Genomic DNA, 22,428 nt, shown 5'->3' with positions numbered 1-22,428 from the left:
CATCCACAAACTCCTGTCCTTTTATATAAAATATCTTGAACATATCTCAGCATTTTTTAATGGACCTTGAATAATCATGTTAATGTATTGAGTTCTAACATAGTGAGTCCTTTGGTGCTCCTTGAATTTTATAGGGCTATTTGATCCTCAACTCCTGCCTCCAGAGTAGTATATATTTTGGAATTTTATGTCAGATTTTCAGTTTTCCCAGTTGTTCTTTCAGTCAGCCTAGCAGTGTGCACTTCCATTCAATTCCCTCTCTTCAGGTATCTGCTTTGTGAACTTGGAAATCAATAAACATGTCTGAAGTAAAAGTGTGAGGCACTGAAGCTGCTTTATGAGTAAACTCTGCGTTCATTAGTATGTGAACATCTGTCAGATGTTTCTTCAGAGGCTCTTTACGTCTGTCTTGTTTGCCAATGCTCCACCGCATTCCACATAATTGAACTTGCCATCTAGCTGAATTCAAATACATGTGATAAGATGAGTATCTGAACTAAGAAAATAGCTGTGGGGATAGGAGGGAATGGGAATGAATTAAGAAATACTTTAAAATGTAGGAATGACAGTATTGATGATCTGATGATCTGCCTGCATTATGTGAGGGCTGAGTCCAAAGTTTCAGTCTTGGACATCTCTAAGAATGGTATACTTACTGCGATGGGAGGATTTTACTATCTAGGCAATAGGAAAGTCTGAGGGTTTTTTTTTTTTAATTTTTAAATCATTTTATTTGCTGAGTATTTTTAAGTATTATTTTGAAGTATAATTATCTGGCCACATAATGTGGGTTGGATTAGGAAGAGACACTGTGGAAAGGCAGTCTAATAGAAAATTATAAAAGTAGCTTAATCACGTGAGGCTGAAGTCTTAGAGGCAGTACCAGTGGTAATTAAAACAAGATAACACAAAACATAATAATGATTTGACTTTGGACCTGGAGTTATAGGGAAAGGTAAAATCAAAGATGACCTCATGCTTCAAGTCCAGGTGGCCAAGAGAATAACACCATCTACAAAATCACAAGATTATCTTCATCTAGGAGAACTATTTCTTCAGTTTTCATTCCTATCTCACACTCTTATGTCTACATGACCATACAGTGGTGAGATTTTATAGACTCATGAGTCTCCATTGTATATTGCTACGTCTTTATATATATATGCCTCATTTCATAAGGTTAAACCAATCCTGACTGCAATATATACCCTGAGAGGGGAATTTTTTTCCTGAAAAAATAATGCTAAGGATTTCCTGAATCGATTGTCAACAAACCTTAAGGTTAATTTAGTGGGTGCTCTCCATACATTACTTTGTTGAGATTTCTGCTGTGTTTAAAAAAATCATTTGGTAAAGTGTTGAGATAATAGTATTTGAAATTTTGACATTTCATCTAAAATTGGGAGTCATAAATAAAACATGTGAATATGAAACAAATTTATTTCACCTGGCAACATTTTGAGAAGTGCTTTATTCAAAAAAATCATGTAAATGTTGTCTTCCATAACTTTAAAAAGATATTAAAACAGAAAAGAGTTAACTTTAAAAAGCTATTGCATAGAAAATGACACAGAATACAAATAACAAATTTTACTTTGAAATGTAAATATAAACTAGAATAATCTTGATTACAGAGAGACAAAATCATATGCCTCCATAGAAGAAAATCCTTTGGTTAAAAATAGCCAAATTGCTTTTCCCTCATACTTTCCTTAAGACATGAAATCTGTTTTTTTAAGTATTTGGATTCCAAGTAAAGAACTTCACTTTTTTCTCTTTAAATAGCAATATCTAAAGCAAACCTCACTTAATAATGTCACCCTGACTTATGCCAGGCATTGGGTAGGTACTAAGTCCTTGCTCAGTAACAAATTTGCAACTCTTTTTGGGTAATTGCTTCCTCTTAAGGAAGTATGCTTCTTTCCAAACCATAGAATGAAATATATCATTTTAATATACTTATCTTTTTCTAAGGCTACAACCTCATTCCATTAAGCAAAGGAACATTCCCAATCACCTAGTCACAATTATTGTGTTTCTTATTGTGTTACTTCTGAAGGACAGGTTTGCTCTGTATACACATTTCTCCTACAAAACTAATTAGAAATAAGCAAGCTTCTTCTCAGGATTGAAAACATGAATAAGTGGTACTATAGACAAGTTTTCACAACAGAGGAATTTGTAACTATACTATATTTTTATGGAATCCACTTGGTAGATGATTTTATGGTTTATTTGTCGAAGTGTCTGTTTACATTAATCAAGTCTTTGAGACCTCTAAACAAGGAACAACTCCTCACTGTCTCCCTCCTTCTATTCCTTTTCCTTCCCCTCTTTCTCCTCCTCCTTCTTCCATCACATCATATTTCCAAACTCCCACTCTGCTGACTCACCGCCAAAGGCTGTTTATTCTCTTCCAGAGCACCTTGCAGTTTCTCTTTTGTAACAGTTCGTAGACTCATAATTATTTGCTCATTGTTTATCTTCCCCACTGGACAGTAAATCCAGGAGGACAGTCTTTATTGTTTACCACTGTATCCCTAGAGTCCATCTCAGTGCCTGCCATGTAATAGGTGCTCAATAAACATTTATTGAATGAACTAATACATTCTTAACCTTGGATTCACATTTATAAACTTAATCTACTCAACTTGATCAAATGTAGAAGTCTGTACTTTCTAGTAGTCCCTGCCTTCCAGGAAGCATTATCTCCAATAATACAGAATAATTAGAGTCCTCTGATTAAAATAGTGTTGGATAGACTTACTTCATATATATAACGTTACTACCTTCAAGGTAAATCTCTACATATCAAGTGGAAGGCAAGAATATGGATTATCCTAGGTTAATCTGACCTGTTTTATACAAGAATCATCCAATGCACACAATCATTCAATCCATTCACACAAATATTTATTGAGCTACTACCATGTATCAAGCTCTGTAGATCAAATACTGTATTAGTTTCCTAGGGTTACTATAACAAATTACCACACATAGTGGCTTAAAACACCAAATTCATTTTCTTACAGTTATGGAAGCCAGAAGCAGAAGCATGCTCTCCCCTAAGGCTCTAGGAGAGAATCCTTCCTTGCCTCTCCCACTGTCTGGTGGCTCCAGGCATTCCTTGGCTTGTGGCTGCATAACTCTAGTCTCTGTCTCTGGCCTTCTCCTCTTTATTTTCTCTTCTCCTGTCTCTTATCAGGACTCTTTTCATGGATTTGGGCCCACCCAGTTGATCCAGGATGATTGAGGTCCTCAGTTACACCTACAAATTCCTTTTGGGGGAGGGGGAGGAGGAGAGGATGTCTTCATTCAACATATTATAGATACTATAGTGAACAAAGTCCCTGCCATAGAATTTGCAATCTAACAGAAAGACAGATTACCAAAAAAAGGTAATTTCAATAAAACATGATAGAAATTTATGGATAAAAGTAGTACAAGGGTCTGTGGGAACATATATCTAGGGACCTGACAAAATCTAAACAACCAGAAAATGATGTGATGTTCATGTAGGAGGATTGATTAGGAATTGACCATGAAAGTCCAGCACATTGAAGGAACTGGCAGAAATTTAGCACGGTTAGAGAATGATGAGAGGTGAATCTGGAGATATATGCTAGAGCCATTTGTAGAGAGCCTTGTTAACAAAGTTAAGGGCTTTGGACTTTATCCTGAGATAAAGTCAGAGCCCTGTGTTTGTCTACATTAATATGATAAAAAGGCAGAAATTATCCCTATCTGGACCAAGAGCTGAAGCACAGGTCCTATGAATTCCTCTTATTTCCGTATGGCAAATCTTGTTCTTCCCAGTATTTGATTGCAGCCTTAGTGAATAACACAATATCATAGTAAAATTGCTCTGAAGGATTGTGTTAAGAATATTTAATTCAACATTCTCATTTTTACAGACATGAAACCAAGGTCAAGCAAGGCTATGATGGTTCTAGAACACACACAATAGCCCCAAGCCAGTTGTTCTGTTAGTGTAAATGGTGGTGCAAAATAGTGGCAATAGTATGGGCTTGGAGATTGATAAATCAGGGTTGGGTGGCCAGCTTTCTTGTGTACAAGACGTGTGACCTTAGGCAAGTAATATAACCACTTAAAGTAGGAATAATAATAGTACCTACCTATTAAGATGTTGTGCAGATAAATTTAATAATGAATTTGAAGCACTAAGCATACTGCTAGAGGATAGTTTACTATTGAGTACATATGGCTATTGTTGATGATGATGACGAGATTCATAATGTTTTCATAATCAACCCAAACCCAGCCCCATCATCCAGAGAATTTTACTATCAGTATAATAGTACATCACATTATATACTCTTATTTTCAAATGACTTATTTTCAAATATATATATATATAATATTCTCCACAGAGGAGTGTTTAGAATTCCTAGTACAGATGTTTAAGAAACAATTATGCAGAAATATACATTTTTCAAAGTGTCACATCTTAATACTGTTATCCTATTAAAGTTTTAATTGAAGCAAAGTTCATAAATATGTAATCACAAAGTGAAAAAGAAGATATATTAGTAGTACTGGCATTTTACTGAGCAATTATTTAAATTAAACAACACAATTTTCTATAATGAGGTAATTTGATTTTCCAAAGGCACCCAATAACATAATCATCTCCACCATCTGAACTTTGAATACATGGTGTCAATAAATCACTTGCTACCTGTCTACCATGAAAATACATGCTCTAGGTTTAAAACTATATATTTTACAAATACACCAGTTGGTAAGTAAATAATGTTTTCTTTTTAAATGCTACCTCCTTTATCTTCAAAAACTTAATGTTTTCTATAACATCTACTCCTTACAATTTGTTATTCAATAACTTTCAATGAGAAAATGTGACATTTTAAAGCACACATTAATTCCCATGGTATCAGTGTTATTTTGAAGATTAGGAAATCCAGTGAGGACCTAATAAAATACCTTCAGTATGTTATTTATTGGGTAAGATTCAACTATTTAACTTGTCTCTACACAGATTGTGAGCTACAACTCAACACTGAAATAGATTGCCTGAAAATATCTTGATTAAATCATAGTGACTAAGGTCTAATTCCAAGGTTTAGTAAATTTCTTACTAAAACCTGAACATAAATGACTTTTGTTTTTATTTACATTTAGATTTCTTAAAAAGCCTCCTAAATGCTTGACTGGTTTCTTACTGACTCAACAATAGCATTTAAGGTTTAGATATTCTCTAGTAGATGTGTCATTTTTATGAGAAAGTTATTACTCTGGCTATGATTTGCACATAGTTTACCCTGTACTTGATTCCCAGAAAAAGACCTACTTCTACGGAAAGTACCCAGGTTTAATAAATTTAAATTATTATGGTAGAGAATTAAGCAGTTTGCTTTTCAGTTATATTTTTTCTCTGATTCAGTTTGCTGCTTTCAACTGATTAGATTAATCATATTTTATAGTAATCTAAATAAAAATCAAGCTTTATTTAAGTTAAGGGATATTGGAGGCACTGATTGATTTAATGTTTTAGAATATTGATAATTAACTGAATTATTATTGCGAGTTATAGAATAGGAAGGAGAAATGAAACAAATATGTAAAGCCTGAATTCTGGTGATAGTCATGCGTGAGCTGGATCAAGTTCTTTAACCTTCACTCAGCTTCAGTTTCCTTACTTCTATTATTAAGCAATTACCCATATGCCGTCCAATAAAATTGTGTCTCATTAAAACTTCAGTAATACAGAGAATGAAAAGTGCTAATGAACTAATAGAACTAAGATATTTTAAAAGATTCCTGGAAGGTTAGTGAAACATGCAGCCCTTGCAGCTTTTTTTTTTGTTTTGGTTTGTTTCTTTTTGCGGTATGCAGGCCTCTCACTGCTGTGGCCTCTCCCGTTTTGGAGCACAGGCTCCGGACGCGCAGGCTCAGCGGCCATGGCTCACGGGCCCAGCTGCTCCGCGGCATGTGGGATCTTCCCAGACCAGGGCACGAACCCGTGTCTCCTGTATCGGCAGGCGGACTCTCAACCACTGCGCCACCAAGGAAGCCCGCCCTTGCAGTTTTGATACAGTTTTGTAAATGAAAGAAGTAATATGCTGTTATCATACATAATCTATACTTTTCCTGAAACAAGGAAGCTTTTAAATGTCATTTTTTTAATGACTACTAGTCAAACATCTAAGCAACTACTGTGTATACCCTTGTGCTCTAGAGGTGGGAATTCATAACTTTGATGTTTGAATTAAGCTCTGTGAAATATAAAGAAGTTCGTTCTTAAATTGTGCAATAATAGCCTTTTCACTTTGTGAAAACAGACATCAAAACAGTCTGTAAAGCCTGGTCTGTTGGTGTATGGTCAGGCCACTCAAGATGGCTCTTCTCTTGCTCTCTGTCCACCCACTGCTCGACCAGCCCATGCTTCACCTGCACCCTACTCACATGACTATACAATCCTCTTAATTATAGGGTTTAATCAGTAACTGCCTACCTGCTTACCACCTGTACCAGCTGCTAGTTTCCCTGGTAACTGATGAGCAAACCTGAAGTCAATTCCCCTTATAAATGGTAGCACCACCACCCCCTCTATAGTGAAGACTGCTACTGTGTCCTGCCTGCTCTTTGCTGTCCACGATGGGCTGTCGCTCCAGGACTTACAGACTTGTAAGAATCCCTAACCAGTAAACTGTCGCTGTCTCTGTCACTGTCTTCTGGCTCTTTCTTTGGTCTCTCAGCTGGGCAATTACAAGGTTTGCAGGCCTGCAGGGTGTAGCCCAACAGTTGGCAAAAGTGTTCAAGTAAATAATTTAGCAATTATATAAACAAAATCCCTTAGTGAGTCTGCTGATTTAATTTTGCAAAACCTACTTAATCTTAAAATGAGGGGTACTAGGAATCCATCTGCTTTCTTGGTATTTTTGCAAAAAAGAAGAAAGGGTTATGTGGTGGGTTATGACTTCAGTCTTCAGCCCTCATTTGGGGTTTGCATCTTGTGTGCCAAATAAAGGGCAAATGTGGGATTTTTTGGTATGCATTACCATATTTTCAAGCATATGCTAAGTTGTAAAACAATTTGGTAGTGAAACGTCACCCAGGGAAATGTTAATATCGTACCTGTGTTTCAGCTTCCGACATGGCAGCAGAGCAGGGGCAGATTCTTGTGATAGCCACCGCGGCCGTGGGAGGATTCGCTCTCCTCGTCATTCTTACTTTGTTCTTCTTAATCACTGGCAGGTAACTGAATTATACCAGAGTATTTCCAAGATTTGTGAATAGCCATTCTTCTTATACACTGTGTGTTCAAGGGCTTTTAAACTTAACCAAGTATACGTGTGAGAAAAAGGGGTCAAGGCAGATTCCACTCTGACAGCGAACTCTATGTGGCAATAGAACCACCATGGCAAGTTCTCTGTGTCAACAGTTCCCTGAATATGGAAGCAACTGAAGACTTGATAAAAACACTTTGAAAACAATGAGTGATAAAATCCTACTTAATAAGTTACGCCTGGGTTTTTCCTTTACTGCAATCAAATTATACCATTAAAGGGATTTTGCTTGGAAAAAAAAATAAACAGAGAAACTGAACAATATATGTAAAGTGCTTTATAAACTTAATATTATAGAAATGTTTTATTCTATCCATTAAATATTGAAAGGATCTATATTAAAACTATATTAATGGTTGTATAAATCAAGTTATTTTTCCGCCTAAGAGTAATATGGATGAAAATTTAAAATAACAATAAATTTAATGTAGCAAAAGACCTGGACTTGAATCCCAACTAGCTTGTCAAAGTGCTTCATCCATCTAAACCTTAAATTTCTATTTTTACACAGTTTGGTATCACAAAGCATTAAAATGCTTTATTGATTTTTAAACATATTAGATTGTTTCCATGAGCCAGTTACTGACAATGCAGAGATGTGAATGAAGATAATGTGTATGAAATTATTTAAAAGAATAAGTGTCATTTCTTATTGAGCCCTTGATATTTGGCCCAGACTTTTGTCAGAAATTGTGAAGTCTTCAGATCATATTTTCACTCCTACAAGGGGAAAATATTCCATCCAGATTATCAATAGTGACACAAAATACCTTGAGAGTTTTCCTGATACAGCAAAATATCAGTGTCATGATTTAAAACTGTAATAAGAATGCCAGTGAAACAATACACATCCTTACTGACTCCAGCTGAAGTACACCAGCTCTACTGGGAAACCCTGATTATTTGATGATGCACAGAAATTACCTTCAGAGCCAGTAGTTCAGCAAACTATGAACACCCTTTGTTTTATTCATTTTTAAAACTCTTACATACCAATATTTTGTTAAAAATCATTACAGACTTATAGAGGATATGCATATATGAAAAAATATTATCTGAAATTTTGACAGCAGACTAGAAGTATAGATCAATAAATTGACAATTACTTAGGCACTTATCAAGTGTGGGTCCCTGAGGAAATGTAACTGCTACCTGTTAAGAGTGTATCAGATTTAGTTATAACAAATCTACTTGATAGGATTTATCAAGGAACAAAGAAACACAAGGATATTCTAATGTGGTTAAGTTGAAATGGTGACTTCCTTATGAAATTAATTGTAAAAGGGGCACATTTACCCCTATGTTCACTTAAAATTTTCAGGTGTATAAATAGACATAGCATGACTCTTGCAATTAATAGTGTCTCAGAGTTCATTTTAATAGCAGTGTCATATTTATTGTCAATTTTAAAGAATGCCTCTAAATTCATAATGGAAATTAATTCAAATTCTATTTTATTTAATAGTGATTCAACATGTAGCAAAATTGGTTCTGATTTTTAAGTTATATTTTATGTATTTGTAGAACATGAGCTAAGGCCTTATTTCCTCATAAAGTATTTCAGCAAACAGTGATTTAAATAGCACATACACATGTAGAAAAACATTTCATTAAAATATCAGAAAATACTGCCTTTACACATAAATATGACAAAAGAAGACTTTACAGTCATTGTAGGCTAAATAAAATTGGCCTAATAAACCTGAGAGTTGGGCTCGACTGTTATCTTTATTTGGGATTCCTGAAGCAGAATTTGAATACCATTTTAAAAAAGATTTAATAATAACCAAAAAAATTGAAAGTTGAAAATAATTTAGTACAATTTCCATGTTTGCCAATTTATGTGACATCAGAAACTGCCTTAACATTCTACATACTGGAAAAAAACAAGTTCAATTACATAAGATAAAATAATTCATTCTGGAGCATCTCTTAAGCACTATGCTAGGGAAGCATTCACTGGAAACTATTGTATGAAAATTGTAAGACGTATCTGAATAAATATGCAATTTGTCATAGGATCTGAGACCAAATTCACACTGAAAGATTGGGTTGTGCACCACAGATGTATTCTGTTTAACCATTTGGAATTAGCAACTTGATGAGCTGTCAGATAATATGGATGTTGCCGAATTTTTCATGTTGAAGAAGTCATAGGAGAAAGCACCTGCCTGTTCTTCAGAGCGTGATTCTTCTGAGAAAGAACAGAACATGCCTCCACCACATTTCTAATATTAAAAAAAAAATGCGGTTTAGCACTGAAACTGGAAGACAGTTGTCTAAATTTCTGAGATTCTGAATCAAAAACAATTTTTCCATTGTGACTTTTAATGCATTTCATCGACTCTAGCTATTAGAGACCATATAAGGAAAGACATGATGGTTACTGCTTGTTATTAAATATTTTCTAAGCTTCCTATCATTTGGATCAATCAATCCATTTGAGAGTATTTTATTCCTGTCTGGGGCTAATTTTGATGTATTAAAAAAAACCTTCTATGGTGTATTTTCACAGGTTATAAATATGTTCTTAAAAGTGGTCTTTATGATAACTTTTGCCTATGGGTGATAAGTATTTTAATTAATATTGGTTCTTATCCAGCATAATTACTAAAATAAGATTCTGTTTACCTTTTTTAAAGATGTCAATGGTATATAAAGGCCAAAATGAAGTCAGAAGAGAAGAGAAGAAAGGACTTACAGAATGGGCATTGTAAGTAGTTCAGTGACTGTCTTCCATGATTTTCTACTGTTCCAGCACTTCAAGAGTTCATTTTAAACATGTATCCATGAATTGTGAAAGCCAAAGAAATTCAGTTCCAACCTTTCAGCATTAAGACTTTTCATCTGGTTTCTAGGTTTGCTGGTGGAAATTGCACCTGCTTCCCATTAAATGATATTACCTTTTTCCTAATTCTGCTTGCTGGAAAACACAACAGACTGAATATGCTAAAAATACAAGATGACTGATTATATCTAGTTATTTACCATTCACAATGGCTCCAAAACATTAGTTGGTTTTATTTAGTAGAGCATTAGCCATAGAAATATTAAGGAATTCTTATTCCCTCTTACAGGGACTGTCATTTAACATATAACAAATCAATTTACAATTCATTAACACTAAAAAAGAAAATCAGCTCTTTAACTCTTAGAATATGTATGAAATCCTTGAGCTGACTACAAGGTTATATTCATTTGAAGGATCTCTTCCCAAGCAAGCTATAATTGCCACTATAGTTGGTTTGATAATTGCCACCATCTCCTCCCCAACACCCACCTTCACCTCCACCTCCAAATTGCAAACTACTTTGTCAAGACAGATTCTCTGGCATGAGACGCTGAATTAACAAGAAAGGGATGTTCTCTAAGTAACCACAGTATAGAGATAATATGTGAGGCAAGTTGTTTAACTATTTAAACTCATCTTCTATTTCAAATTGAGCTCAAGTTATAAGGGACTTTTCGATCTATATTACCCTCCAGCTAACAGAAAGGATTTAAGTGAAGAAATTAAAAACTAGAGGGATGCTTTAGGGCTATTTTTAAGGCTCATGTGATTTCTCAGAGAGAGGTCTGAGGACAAGCTGCATTAGAATGTTTCACCCTTACTCACCAAAGTTCAGACTCAGAAGGTCCAGGGTAGGGCTAAGACATAAGCATTTCCAGGAAGCTCTCCTAGGTGGTTCTTTTCACAACGAGTTTGAGGCTTACTGCCCTGGCGGGGAAGGGAGAGCCGAGACAGCTGATACCAGGCAAAGGATGAGCTGAATATAATGTAGACAGAGGCAGAAACCTGGATCTAGACACCTGGACCAATGACTTAAGCTGAGCAACCCTAAGATTCACTGCAGTGAATTCAGTACTGAACTGCAAAAGAAAAAGATGCTCCTGAGGTATTTATTACCTGTTTTCCAACTAGCAGTTTAGCATAAACTAAACCAGATGGGCCCAGCAAGAAGCAATGAAAATAACCTGAGGCAGCCAGGTACAATAGAAGAAAGATAACAAACAGATGTTTAAGAAGACACGAATAAGTAGTAACCAGATATTCAAAATTGAAACCAAGTTTGGGTTTTTTTTTTCCCTATACTACATATATTGTAAAAAAAAAAAAAAAAAAAAAGTGTTACTAACTAATCAGTTTATTCTGTAGAATGTATATCACTTTAAATTATTGAATGGTTAAATGTTAAAACCATGTATGAGTTAATAAATGGCATCTGTTACCTGTTCATAAAGTAATGTTATCAATATGATACTGCTAATCATCTCATAGTAGCCTTTGAGCTTCTAGTATTCAATCTGAAATCACAACTCCTACTGTTACAAAAATATCATGAAGAATATGAACTAGAGGTACAAATGATCTGTTCTTGTTTCCTCCAATCTAAAGTCAAATTCTTGAGTTTGAGAAGTCAAGAAAAACATAGCATTTCAGAATCAGTCAAATCTATCAAGAAATATGATTTACTGGTGCTCTTTTGGGAAGTACTAATCTTCTCATATCCAGTACTAGAAGACAGGAGGCAAAAAGTAATGAAAGAAGACAACAGGCATAGAAGAACTCATGAAGCAAATTATTGCTAATAATGGGCATTTCATCACTTCTTCTAAACTCATTTTACTGCCTTTTGTTTGTTTGCTTTTGAGATATTCTTGCAAGGGCATGTTTCTAAGGAGACCTAGGCAATGCTTAATTCAGGGTGTTGTATGGTTTTCAAAATCTAAGAAGCAACAAATCCAGATATAATTTACTCTGCCACAAATTTAGCATTGATCTTTTAATCCTTACTAATTCGTATTCAGTAAAGGCTTGCTGTGTGTTTATTGCCTATAAAACTATACCTAAGGTATTTGGAAAGGTGCAAAGATGTATAAGAAACGATCTCCTGTCCTCCAGGAGCTAGCAACCTGATGTGGAAAACAGAAACCAGTGAGCAAAACAGAGGAATATCCACAGGCAGTCTGTGACTACTTTACATACTGAAGACGTTGCAAATTAATATGCAACCAGACATCCAATTTTCTAGCCACCCCTATTCATCTTTCTAACTGCCTGTGGGCTGTGAGCACCCACCAGAGAAAGAGGAGCAGCTACATCTGGTCAGTGACCAGATTTGGACCTTTGATTCTTATCCTCCCCTCCAGGGTAGACAGTGGGTCCTTTCCAGGACAATGTACAATTTAGCCATGGAAGCAACTACAAGAACACAGAACAGGGCCGTTTCCATAATGTAGTGGTCCTCCCTGTCACTGTGCCATGGAGTCTATGCTTTATTGCCTAAGAGTTTCTGGAAGGGGAGAGAACACAGGACTGGGACATGAGTTCAGGAAAACCTAGTGCCTTAGAGTACAAAGGTCCAGGAGGGACTCTAAGGGACTTGTTTTTTTGGGGGGTTGGGGGAGAAGGTTTATGCTCTTTTTTCCCCGTGTCCTGAGCTAGATCAAATGTAAAATATATGGGTACTAGTGGCTAAGTGAGCTGATTAAACCTTTTACAGAAATATAATAAAAATGTGTCTTATGGAACTTGTCAGCTCACTCTCTGAAATTACCAGGTTATTTTACATCAAGAGTTAGGTAAATAAAATTTTGAGTCCAAGTATTCAAAGCTTTAATGGGGTGGCAAGTGGGTGGGGGGGAGACAAAAATAGAAAAGAGAATTGAATTGAAGTAACAAGAATGCTTACATCATAAAAACAAACAACCCGACTAATAAATGGGCAGAGGAGCTAAATAGACATTTTTTTAAAGAAGACATACAGATGGGCAATAGACACAGGAAAAGATGCTCAACATCACTAATCAAGGAAATGAAAATCAAACCCACAATGAGGTATCACCTCACATATGTCAGAATGGTTATTATCAAAGAGACAACAAAGAACAAGTGTTGGCAAGGATGTGGAGAAGAGGAAACCCTCATGCACCGTTGGCAAGAATGTAAATTGGTACAGCCGCTTTGGAAAACAGGATGGAGGTTCCTCAAAAAAGTAAAAATAGAAGTACTGTGCAATCCAACAATTCCAATTCTGGATATTTTCTTGAAGAAAACAAAAACACATATATGTATGCATATGGCTGGTTCACTTTGTTGTACAGCAGAAACTAACACAACATTGTAAAGCAATTATACTCCAATAGATAAGAGGTACAAACTTCCAGTTATTTAATAAGTCATGGGTATGTAATGTACAGTACAGGGAACATAGTCAATAAAATTTTAAAAGCTTTGTATGGTGGCAGGTGGTAGCTAGACTTATCGTGGTGATCATTTTGTAATGTATAAAAATATCGAATCACTATGTTGTACACCTGAAACTCACATAATATTCTGAGTCATTTAGAGTTCAGTTAAAAAAAAGAATGACTACTTTAGTACGTCACTCCTCATTTCAAATATTCACAAGATGTGTAATTACTAGAATACCCTTGAACTAATTCAGTCTTTTATTTTGTTGCAGTACACTTCCCAGGAATTAAAACTTACATAGATCCAGATACATATGAAGACCCATCCCTAGCAGTCCATGAATTTGCAAAGGAGATCGATCCCTCAAGAATACGCATTGAGAGAGTCATTGGGGCAGGTAAACATAAAGTCTACACTTTTGAAGTTACGATTCCTTAATGGTTTTGTAACTGGTTTATCAACATACTATTTTAAGTCTTAGCAGTTTTAGTCACTGAAAATTTTTTAAAATGAGAAGTAAAATTATTTTGTATATATGATGTTATTGTTTTAAAAAGTATTGCAAGTGCCCAAATTCAGCTTCCAAACAATGAGAAAATCCACAAAAGTTATTTTTAACATCCTGTAGTCATCCTTTCAGTATTGAGATAAATTACAATGAAACTTGAGTGATTCAGGAATTTATTTTGGAAATGCAACTTCAGGAGTTTGTCATAGGTTATTACAGATTTACTTAAAACCCAACGTCTACAGACATACACTGTAATTAGTATTCACAGTGATGACCTTGAGGTCCTGCAAGATCCAGAAGTGTTCTGAGACTCACTGAGTATAAAATTAAGTTCAGTATAGTTTTATATCACTTTAATACAAACTAATAATTTCCATATGTAGAATATTCAAATACTCAGAACGCTATATTGTTCAGTTATTCTGGATAAATACAAATTTATTATGAATCAGCCCCCAAAAATTTATTCTGTACATTACTTAGGGCACAGGCCAAGCCAAGAGACCCCAGAATATAAATGTGTTCCTCTTGCAAGTTCTTGACCCAAGGTGAGTAATCCATGCTGGCAGAGGAGCTCTCATGCGGAAGGTCTTGAAAGGACCCAGGTTCCTTCTACCTTTTGCTCTGCCTTCCCCTAGCATGTTATCCTCTGAATGGTCAAAGCTGGTCACCAGCACATCTACCTTTTGGTCTATGAGAGGAAAAGGAAAGAGTTTGGGCTCTTTGCCTTTGCCTTTAGGACAATTAGCTTTGTCTTTAAGGCAATAACCTGAAATTGCAAACATGTCTATTCACATCTCAATGGTCCAAATGCAATCACGTGGATACACTTAAATGCAAGAGAGTTTGGAAATATAATTTCTGACTGGGCAGCCATGCATGCAGCTAAAAAGGGGGGGGGAATGTGCTACTAAATAGAGAAGGAAGACTAAATCCTGAAGGGGGGTGTTGTCCTCCTCTAGATGCTGGATATCTGTGTAATCCTTTAGAGAGAGGAGGACATACCATTCCAGCTGGGTATCATGTCTTTGCAAACACCAGAAGGCTTTCTTCTTTTCAAAACTCTTCTTCACCAGAAAGACCGGCTACATAATTTGCAGGGACCAGTGCAAAATGAAAATGTAGAGTTCCTTGTTAAAAAGACTATTAAGAATTTCAAGACAGTGACAACAGAGCATTAAACAGTAGAGCACTTCTAAACTCAAGGCGCTGGGTGACAACACCCAAGAAGCTGACTATTTCACAGAGAGCTAGCACTACACTGAGAATTCCAGGAAATTTGGAGAGAGCCCTTCCTTATGTCATTTCACTCCTTATGCACCATGGATCATCTCATCTCCTCCATGGCCTATTTTCCCTCTGAAAGCTGACACAAGGGCCCTATACTCTTAAATCTTGATGCTCACAGCCAAAGAGCTTGTCTTATCAGAAAGATTAAGAACCTGTAATGGAACCAGATTCTCTTCTGATGAACATAAAGCACGTCAATAGGCATTAAAGGCATAATTGAAAAGAGTGATTGCATTATATCCATTTAGTTTGGGGGTTCTTTTTCTTTTTTTTTAATTTTTATTTATTTATTTTTATTTGTGGCTGTATTGGGTCTTCGTTTCTGTGTGAGGGCTTTCTCTAGTTGAGGCAAGTGGGGGCCACTCTTCATCGCGGTGTGCGGGCCTCTCACTATCGTGGCCTCTCTTGTTGCGGAGCACAGGCTCCAGACGTGCAGGCTCAGTAATTGTGGCTCACGGGTCTAGTTGCTCCACGGCATGTGGGATCTTCCCAGACCAGGGCTCGAACCCGTGTCCCCTGCATTGGCAGGCAGATTCTCAACCACTGCGCCACCAGGGAAGCCCTGGTGGTTCTTTTTCTTAAGACAGCAGAGGAATAGAAAAGAGAGGAGGTTGAGTAATTCTATTGCACCCTATATTTGGCTTTCTTCCTCTGGCCCCTGAGAAAACAGTGGTATGACCTTTCATACTGCATTGTTCCATACTCGTGTAGGTACAGGAGAAGTATTTCTTGTTGTAGAGTTTTGTGCATATTTTAAACACCAATGTCTGAAATCTGTTGAGAGAGAAAAATCAAGTATCTGAGGTGTGCAAAGTGTCAACTGAAAAAAAAAAAAACTACACAATTTAAAAACTGCGAGTTGAGTTCACTCATTGTCTTACTGAGGACTATTCCCTGGGAGACAGCCTATCAGATAGCTCTGAGAGACTGTTCCAAAGAGGTAAGGGGGGATTTGGCAAGTGGGATACGTGCAACCAAGCGCACATCTCACAACTCGGTAGAAGGTTGCAGCTAGTCATAGTCATGAGGAGGAACAGATATCTTAGTCAATAGTTTTAGTGCTTTTCTAAGTATGGGAAGATACAAGAATCCAGGTTCATAAAAAATTTCTCCAGAAAGTATCTAACTAGCTGAAGACTTGTTCTGCCAGTTTTCCCAGAACACAGAGTGCCTTCATTCCTGATTTCTGCCCTGAACTCCTTTCAGGGTGTATTAAAGGTCAGTGGCTGCAGTGGCTAATAACTCAGTCCTTATAGAGCTGGATGGCTAGTGCTAGTGACATTCTTTAGTTAGCAAGACAAATAAATTCAGTTTATCTTTAGTGTTTGGGTTTTTTTAACCAAAATATAATTTTATCCTGAAAAAAAGTATGACATATTGCCAAAGCAAACCATAACTATTAAAGAGACTATTTTAATATCATGGCCTCCCTACTCTGTCTAAACTCTAGTGTGTCATAATGGGATTCCTTTTTTTTGGCAAAGACAGAAGATGTATAGGTGTATAGGATTAACATCAGTGTCCCTTTTAATAAAATTATTCATCTTTGACTATTTCAGCTTTCAAATAATACGCTAAGTGATCTTTTACTATCTTCAGAAAAATCATAAAAATAAAAATGCTTTATGAGAAAAAGCTATTGTAATATAACTTCCCTCTTTGTGCCCCTGGCCTATACTACTCTCTTGTTATTTAACCCCATTAGGTCATGTTCCTAAAGCTCAGCAGCAGTGTGAAAAAAACATTATTCAGTCAAATGAAGGAATTAATAGAGTTTTCTAACATCCATGACATTGTAAGGGAGGAAAAACTTTCCTCTACCCTTCTAGGGTCTTTTGGCTGGTCTGTTAATTAAATTGGCATAAGCTGTTAACAGGAGGAAAAAATCTAATTATGTACTACAGGAGCCCCAAAAAGACAATGAGAGGCTCTCACTGACAGGCAGGCAACTGAAGCTTATATGCCATTTTGAGCTGAGAAGAAGGGGGTGGGGTTTGGGGTTTCAGAAGGAAGGAAGACAATTCATAGGAGGATAGGAAGAGCAAATGTTTGGTAAGCAAATGTTTGCCACGCCTTACAGAGACAATGGGGTACAGATGAATTTGATCTCAAGGGCCTGCCCCCTGCCCCCTGCAAGCTTAGGCACCTAACTCTTAGTCTTTGTAATTATCTTTGATGTTAGCTCTCTTCCTGGACCAGACCCTCTATCTAAGTGGTTTTAGGCAGTTAAGGGGGTGGTATAAAGCTCTTCTTGCATCTGTTGGGCCTCCATTATCTACAGTTCAAAATACTCCTCATGCCAAAGTGGCACCTTCTGGGGCAGCCCGCCCTGTACCTCATCAACATAATTGCACAACTGTTTACTTGCTCAACTTTTTACTGTCAATACTTTCCTCTGGTTGCATCATATTCTTTATTTTTTCCCCACCCATTTGATTGTTTCTTCTCAAATTCCATTTCCTTATCATCTGTGTGCATGAGATATTCCTGTTCCCCTTAGAAGTGTAAGTTAAAGGACTTAAGGGGAAATGTGGATGCTGTACAGAGGGGGAGTGTTGTGGGGAAGATGGGACAGAGAGGCAAGATATCAAGTCTTGATGATTGTCGGATGAGAGATATCAGGTCCCATTAAGGCACTGAGATTAGCAATAGAGAAGGATGCCTAGATTCACAATTCATTGCTGAGGAAAAATCTGCAAGGCCTCCATGTTTTTTTGCAAAGAAATAGTTAAAAATGCTTTCCAGGTTTCCAGTTAGGAGAAATATAATATAATCATTAAGTATTTCTTAAATGTGTTATTAAAAAATGAACCCCAAAATAGTCACATTAAAAGAAAGAAAAGAGCATGGAAAATGATATCACACCTAACCTATGACATTTCTTAACATGTCCACTGAAAAATGTTTATTAGATGACTAATATCTACTTATAAAAAGGCACTGAGCTAATTAGTTTTTTCATATTAAGTCACTATGCTTACCAAAGACCTATGTATTCAACCTGTCTTCCACAACCTTTGTCCTGGGATTTTCAACTTTATAACCATACAAATATTATGTGACAAATCCTTGGAAAATTTAATTTATCCAATATCTAGGCTGTATGTATATTCTTAAAATACATATGCTATCTTTCAGTGTAAATTTTACTATTTTTTAAAATGTGTTTTTTAGGACTTTTTTCTTTTGTATATCACTATTATGTGTGATATTGGCAGTTTATCTTTCTTAGTTCATCAATACAGGCCTGAATTTCCATGAAAATGCACATTTCCCTTTAAATGAAGTGAGTAGCTCTGTTGCATAGGAGACGATAAAGATCATCTATCTCCTTTGACTTTTTGCACCATAAAATGAAATACTGTGGCCAGAAGAAAACAGAAACAGTAAAACAAATTCCCAGGCTAAGAGAGCCAAGTCAGATTAGGGTAGAATCATTATTTTACACATATTTTGAGAGATAATGAGAAAACTAGTAAACTAAATTTTAATCATGGGCTGAAAAAGGTCATTGGAAGGCTATTTCTTTTTCAGGGTAGTACTGAACCTAAACCATTCTATGAAAAACTTGCAGAGTATCTAAAATTTTGAAACATTATTCCACTGAAAAAAATCCTTCTTATGTCTCTAAGCCCATAGGGCACCCTTCTTATATTTGACCTTCCCTTTTCCCTAGTCTCAATGGAAATGCATAATATCTCCCCATCATTCATATTCTGTCCCTTTATCTATACAAAAGTCATTACCACCTCCACTATCAGCCTTGTCTTCTGGCTTACTGTCACCATTATTTTTTCTCTTCCTTGAAAAGTCAGGAACTTTTAGCTGTTGGTTTCTCAGCAATCATCTGCAGGTAAAAGAAAGTCAAAAGGACAACAAAAAGGATATAAAAAGTGAGTGTCAAATCAGTGATTTATTCAGCCTAATATTTGATTCCCTTATTGCCTTTCCCCTTTGAGGTCATAGTTGCACATGATAATGTGCAAAGCAAAATGCTTGCTTTATGTGCCTTTCTTAATTCCCCTGCCATCCCTCAGCCAACCTCTTCTCTGTAGTTTAGAATCTATTAATTTTAGTTATCTTAAACTTTCTGATCCCCTTTATTATTTTTGTTCCTCTTCTACAGCTATAGTATAATTTTTTGCAACATGACAATGAGAAACGTAGGCAGTATTCCAGATGTGGTTGCACAATTTACTTTTTACAAAGAGTATCTTGAATTTATGGCTCATTTCCTCTATCTTTAGATGAGATGATCTTATCAGATATAAATTTTGTCCTTGTCTTTCAACTTAAAGGATTTATGGTAGAGGTCAGATTCATTTTCTTTTCTAGGAAACTCCTTTGCCCAACCAATAGACTGAAAGTAGGATCAACAACAGATTCTGGCAAGATCTTTGTGCTTTTTACTCAAGAATTCCATAGCTTTCTAAATCAAATCATGTAATGAAAGATGAGCTTTACCCTGTCGACAAAAAATTAGATCAGTCAGTCTAACAAAGAAATGGAAAATTTTATTCGAGCCAAATTTGAGGATTTTAACCTGGGAAGAGCATCTCAGAAAGCTCTGAGAACTGTTCCACCTGATAAAAGTCAAGGCACAGTTATATAAGTTTTCTGACACAGATGGCTGTAGATCAAATTACTTATTATTGAGAAGTTTACATAATCCAGATCTAAGCGTCATCATGGTGGGTCATGTGACCCCTTACAAGATCAAGAAGTAATGTTATCTTTTAAGGAGCTGTCTTGTTGATGCTAGGTGAATGTTGCTGTTTATGGTTGAGCAGGTATTTCTGCCCATGAGGGAGGTCTGGTCGATAATGCAGATACACAATGCACAGTGGTGGGAGAAAGGAGGCCAGAAGGCAGAGAAGAATTTCTGTCTAAATTTTTCTTGTTTTGCCATAAAATACGAATTTTATTTCACAGTCCATTCTCCCTGGACATTATGATATGAATTAAAAACACAGAGACTGAAGGCACACCGATGCAGACTTGAATCACAGCTTTGCTACTAATTCACTCAGTGACCTTCTGCAATTTACTGATCTTTCGGAAATTTGCTTTACCTATAAAATAGATTCATAATAATAATAGTTATTTTGCAGGATTCATGGAAGAGTTAGAGATGACACATATTGAGGACCTGTCATGCTATAGACACTCAGTAAAAAGGTGGAAATGACTATTAGGTTAAAAAGAGATATAGCTTTTATATTCAGTTAATATGGATAGAAGAATGACACTCTGTGCCCAACTCTCAACATATTTTATGGTGTAAAATATTAAAATATTGCATATTGATGAAAAATTCAAAAGCTAATGGCTTAGGTAACTGGAGTGATACCTATGATTTTCAGAGTTCGTTGAAAATTAGTAATTAAAAATGAAGTTTCATTTTTGTCAGTACAGTAAGAACTATGCCCATCTCAACAAATGCTTTTCTTTTTTATTTTTGTTTTTAATTAAAGAAACTCAAAACTTAATTTTTCCTACATCTTGTGAGATTATAATAATCATATATGTGTTTATTTTTTATTTAAACAAGCCATACAATGAAATGAGTTTAACAAAAGAAATTTCTTTCAATATCTTAATGTAAAATCATTGTAAATAAGTCATCAATTTATTCCTGGCACATCTAAGAACTTAGGTTAATTTATCAATTTTAATAGACTCTAATTTTATTTTACTTACATTTCAACATTACTGCTTATTTTGGGGGGCCATTTAGTGTACATTTGCTATCTCACATATACATTTCTCAATCTTACAAGTTGCCTCATCATAGTAGTTGTTTGAGAAGTACTTGTTAAATAAATAAACAAATGAGTAAATAAATGAATGACTGAAAGGATATAGAATTATTTCCAAATAATTATTGTAAATGACTATGTCTATCTGGTTATCAACAAAAATCCTAATATGGAATTTAAAGTACAACACAATACAATATAAAATTGAATGCATATTATATACAAAGTATATAAAAATAAGACAAAAGAACAAATTTATAGAGGACAGTTGTGAATTATAGTAGTTGAAATATTTTATATTAATAATTTACTTGATGAATTAGACCAAAATTATAGAACTTATTATATGCCTTTGCATTCACATAGTGAAAAAGAAAATCTTACGGAAAAGATTACACTGAGATTTTATTTTGTACTGCATTTGTATAACAGATGAGGTAATTTTGAAAAATTTTTATAACTTACAAGGGACTGATTAATTTTCAAACTTTTTTCCCCTTTGGCTTTTTCTTCTAATTTGTATATCGTTAAAATATTTGATGAAATGAAGGAAACTTGGCACCTATTTTCAAAAAAGTACTCCAAGGAGATAGGGGAAGACTGGATACATCTTATATACAAAGAAAAGATTAAAATAATGGTACATTCTCTTAAGGCTAAGAGCCAAAATAGAAAAAAGAAGACCCACACATCAACAGCAACAGTTTTTATCCCTTACCATAGTATATTAGTTATCTCTTGCTACATGACAAATTGCCCTAAAACTTAAAGCAAGAACATTCACTATCTCAGTTTCTATGGGTCAGGAATTCAGTCATGGCTTAGCTTCTGCAAGGTTGTTCATAAGGTTGCAATCAAGGTGTCAGCTAGGGCTGTGGTCTCATCTGAAGGCTCAAATAGTCAAGGATACACTTCCAACCTTATTTATATGGCTTCTGTCAAGGGACAGATTGAGAGTTGTTGCACTGAAAGCCTTAATTCCTCATTGCCAGTTGGCTGGAGGACACTCTCAGATTCCTTCCACGTGGACCTCTCCATCATGGTAACTTAGTTCATTAAACCCAGGAAGAGAGTCTCCTAGCAAGATGGAAATCACAATCTATTGTAACCTAATCATGGAAGTGACATCACATCACTTTGCCTTATCACATTGGCTATAAATATGATACTAGGTCTAAGCCACAGTGGGAATCACACAAGGGCATGAATACCAGGATGCAGGGATCATTGCAGGCCATCTTTGAAGTCCACCTATCTCATATAGTAAACTTCCAAACTTGAAGTTCATTTGGAGTTTTAAGTTTAATACAAATGTATTAAAGATGGCAGACTCTTATTAAAAAT

The 22,428-nt window shown here is 35.7% G+C and overlaps 1 protein-coding gene across 4 annotated transcripts in view; it reads left to right on the top strand.

The window, feature by feature from the left end:
* EPHA6 (EPH receptor A6) overlaps positions 1 to 22,428 on the top strand; it is a gene marked incomplete at both ends in the record, with an annotated part of 853,969 nt that overhangs the window by 588,962 nt on the left and 242,579 nt on the right. For all 4 annotated transcript variants that reach the window (XM_079704141.1, XM_079704139.1, XM_079704140.1 and 1 more), the window contains 3 exons: positions 7,128 to 7,236; positions 9,971 to 10,041; positions 13,796 to 13,921. In XM_079704141.1, the coding sequence (XP_079560267.1) occupies positions 7,128 to 7,236; positions 9,971 to 10,041; positions 13,796 to 13,921 (306 nt within the window). The remainder of the gene's footprint in view (positions 1 to 7,127; positions 7,237 to 9,970; positions 10,042 to 13,795; positions 13,922 to 22,428) is intronic.

The sequence above is a fragment of the Hyperoodon ampullatus genome (assembly GCF_949752795.1).
Source record: "Hyperoodon ampullatus genome assembly, chromosome: 5".
NCBI classification, from domain to species: domain Eukaryota; kingdom Metazoa; phylum Chordata; class Mammalia; order Artiodactyla; family Ziphiidae; genus Hyperoodon; species Hyperoodon ampullatus.
Note: the sequence above shows the minus strand (reverse complement) of the source record. Positions and strands in the feature narration are given on the sequence as shown.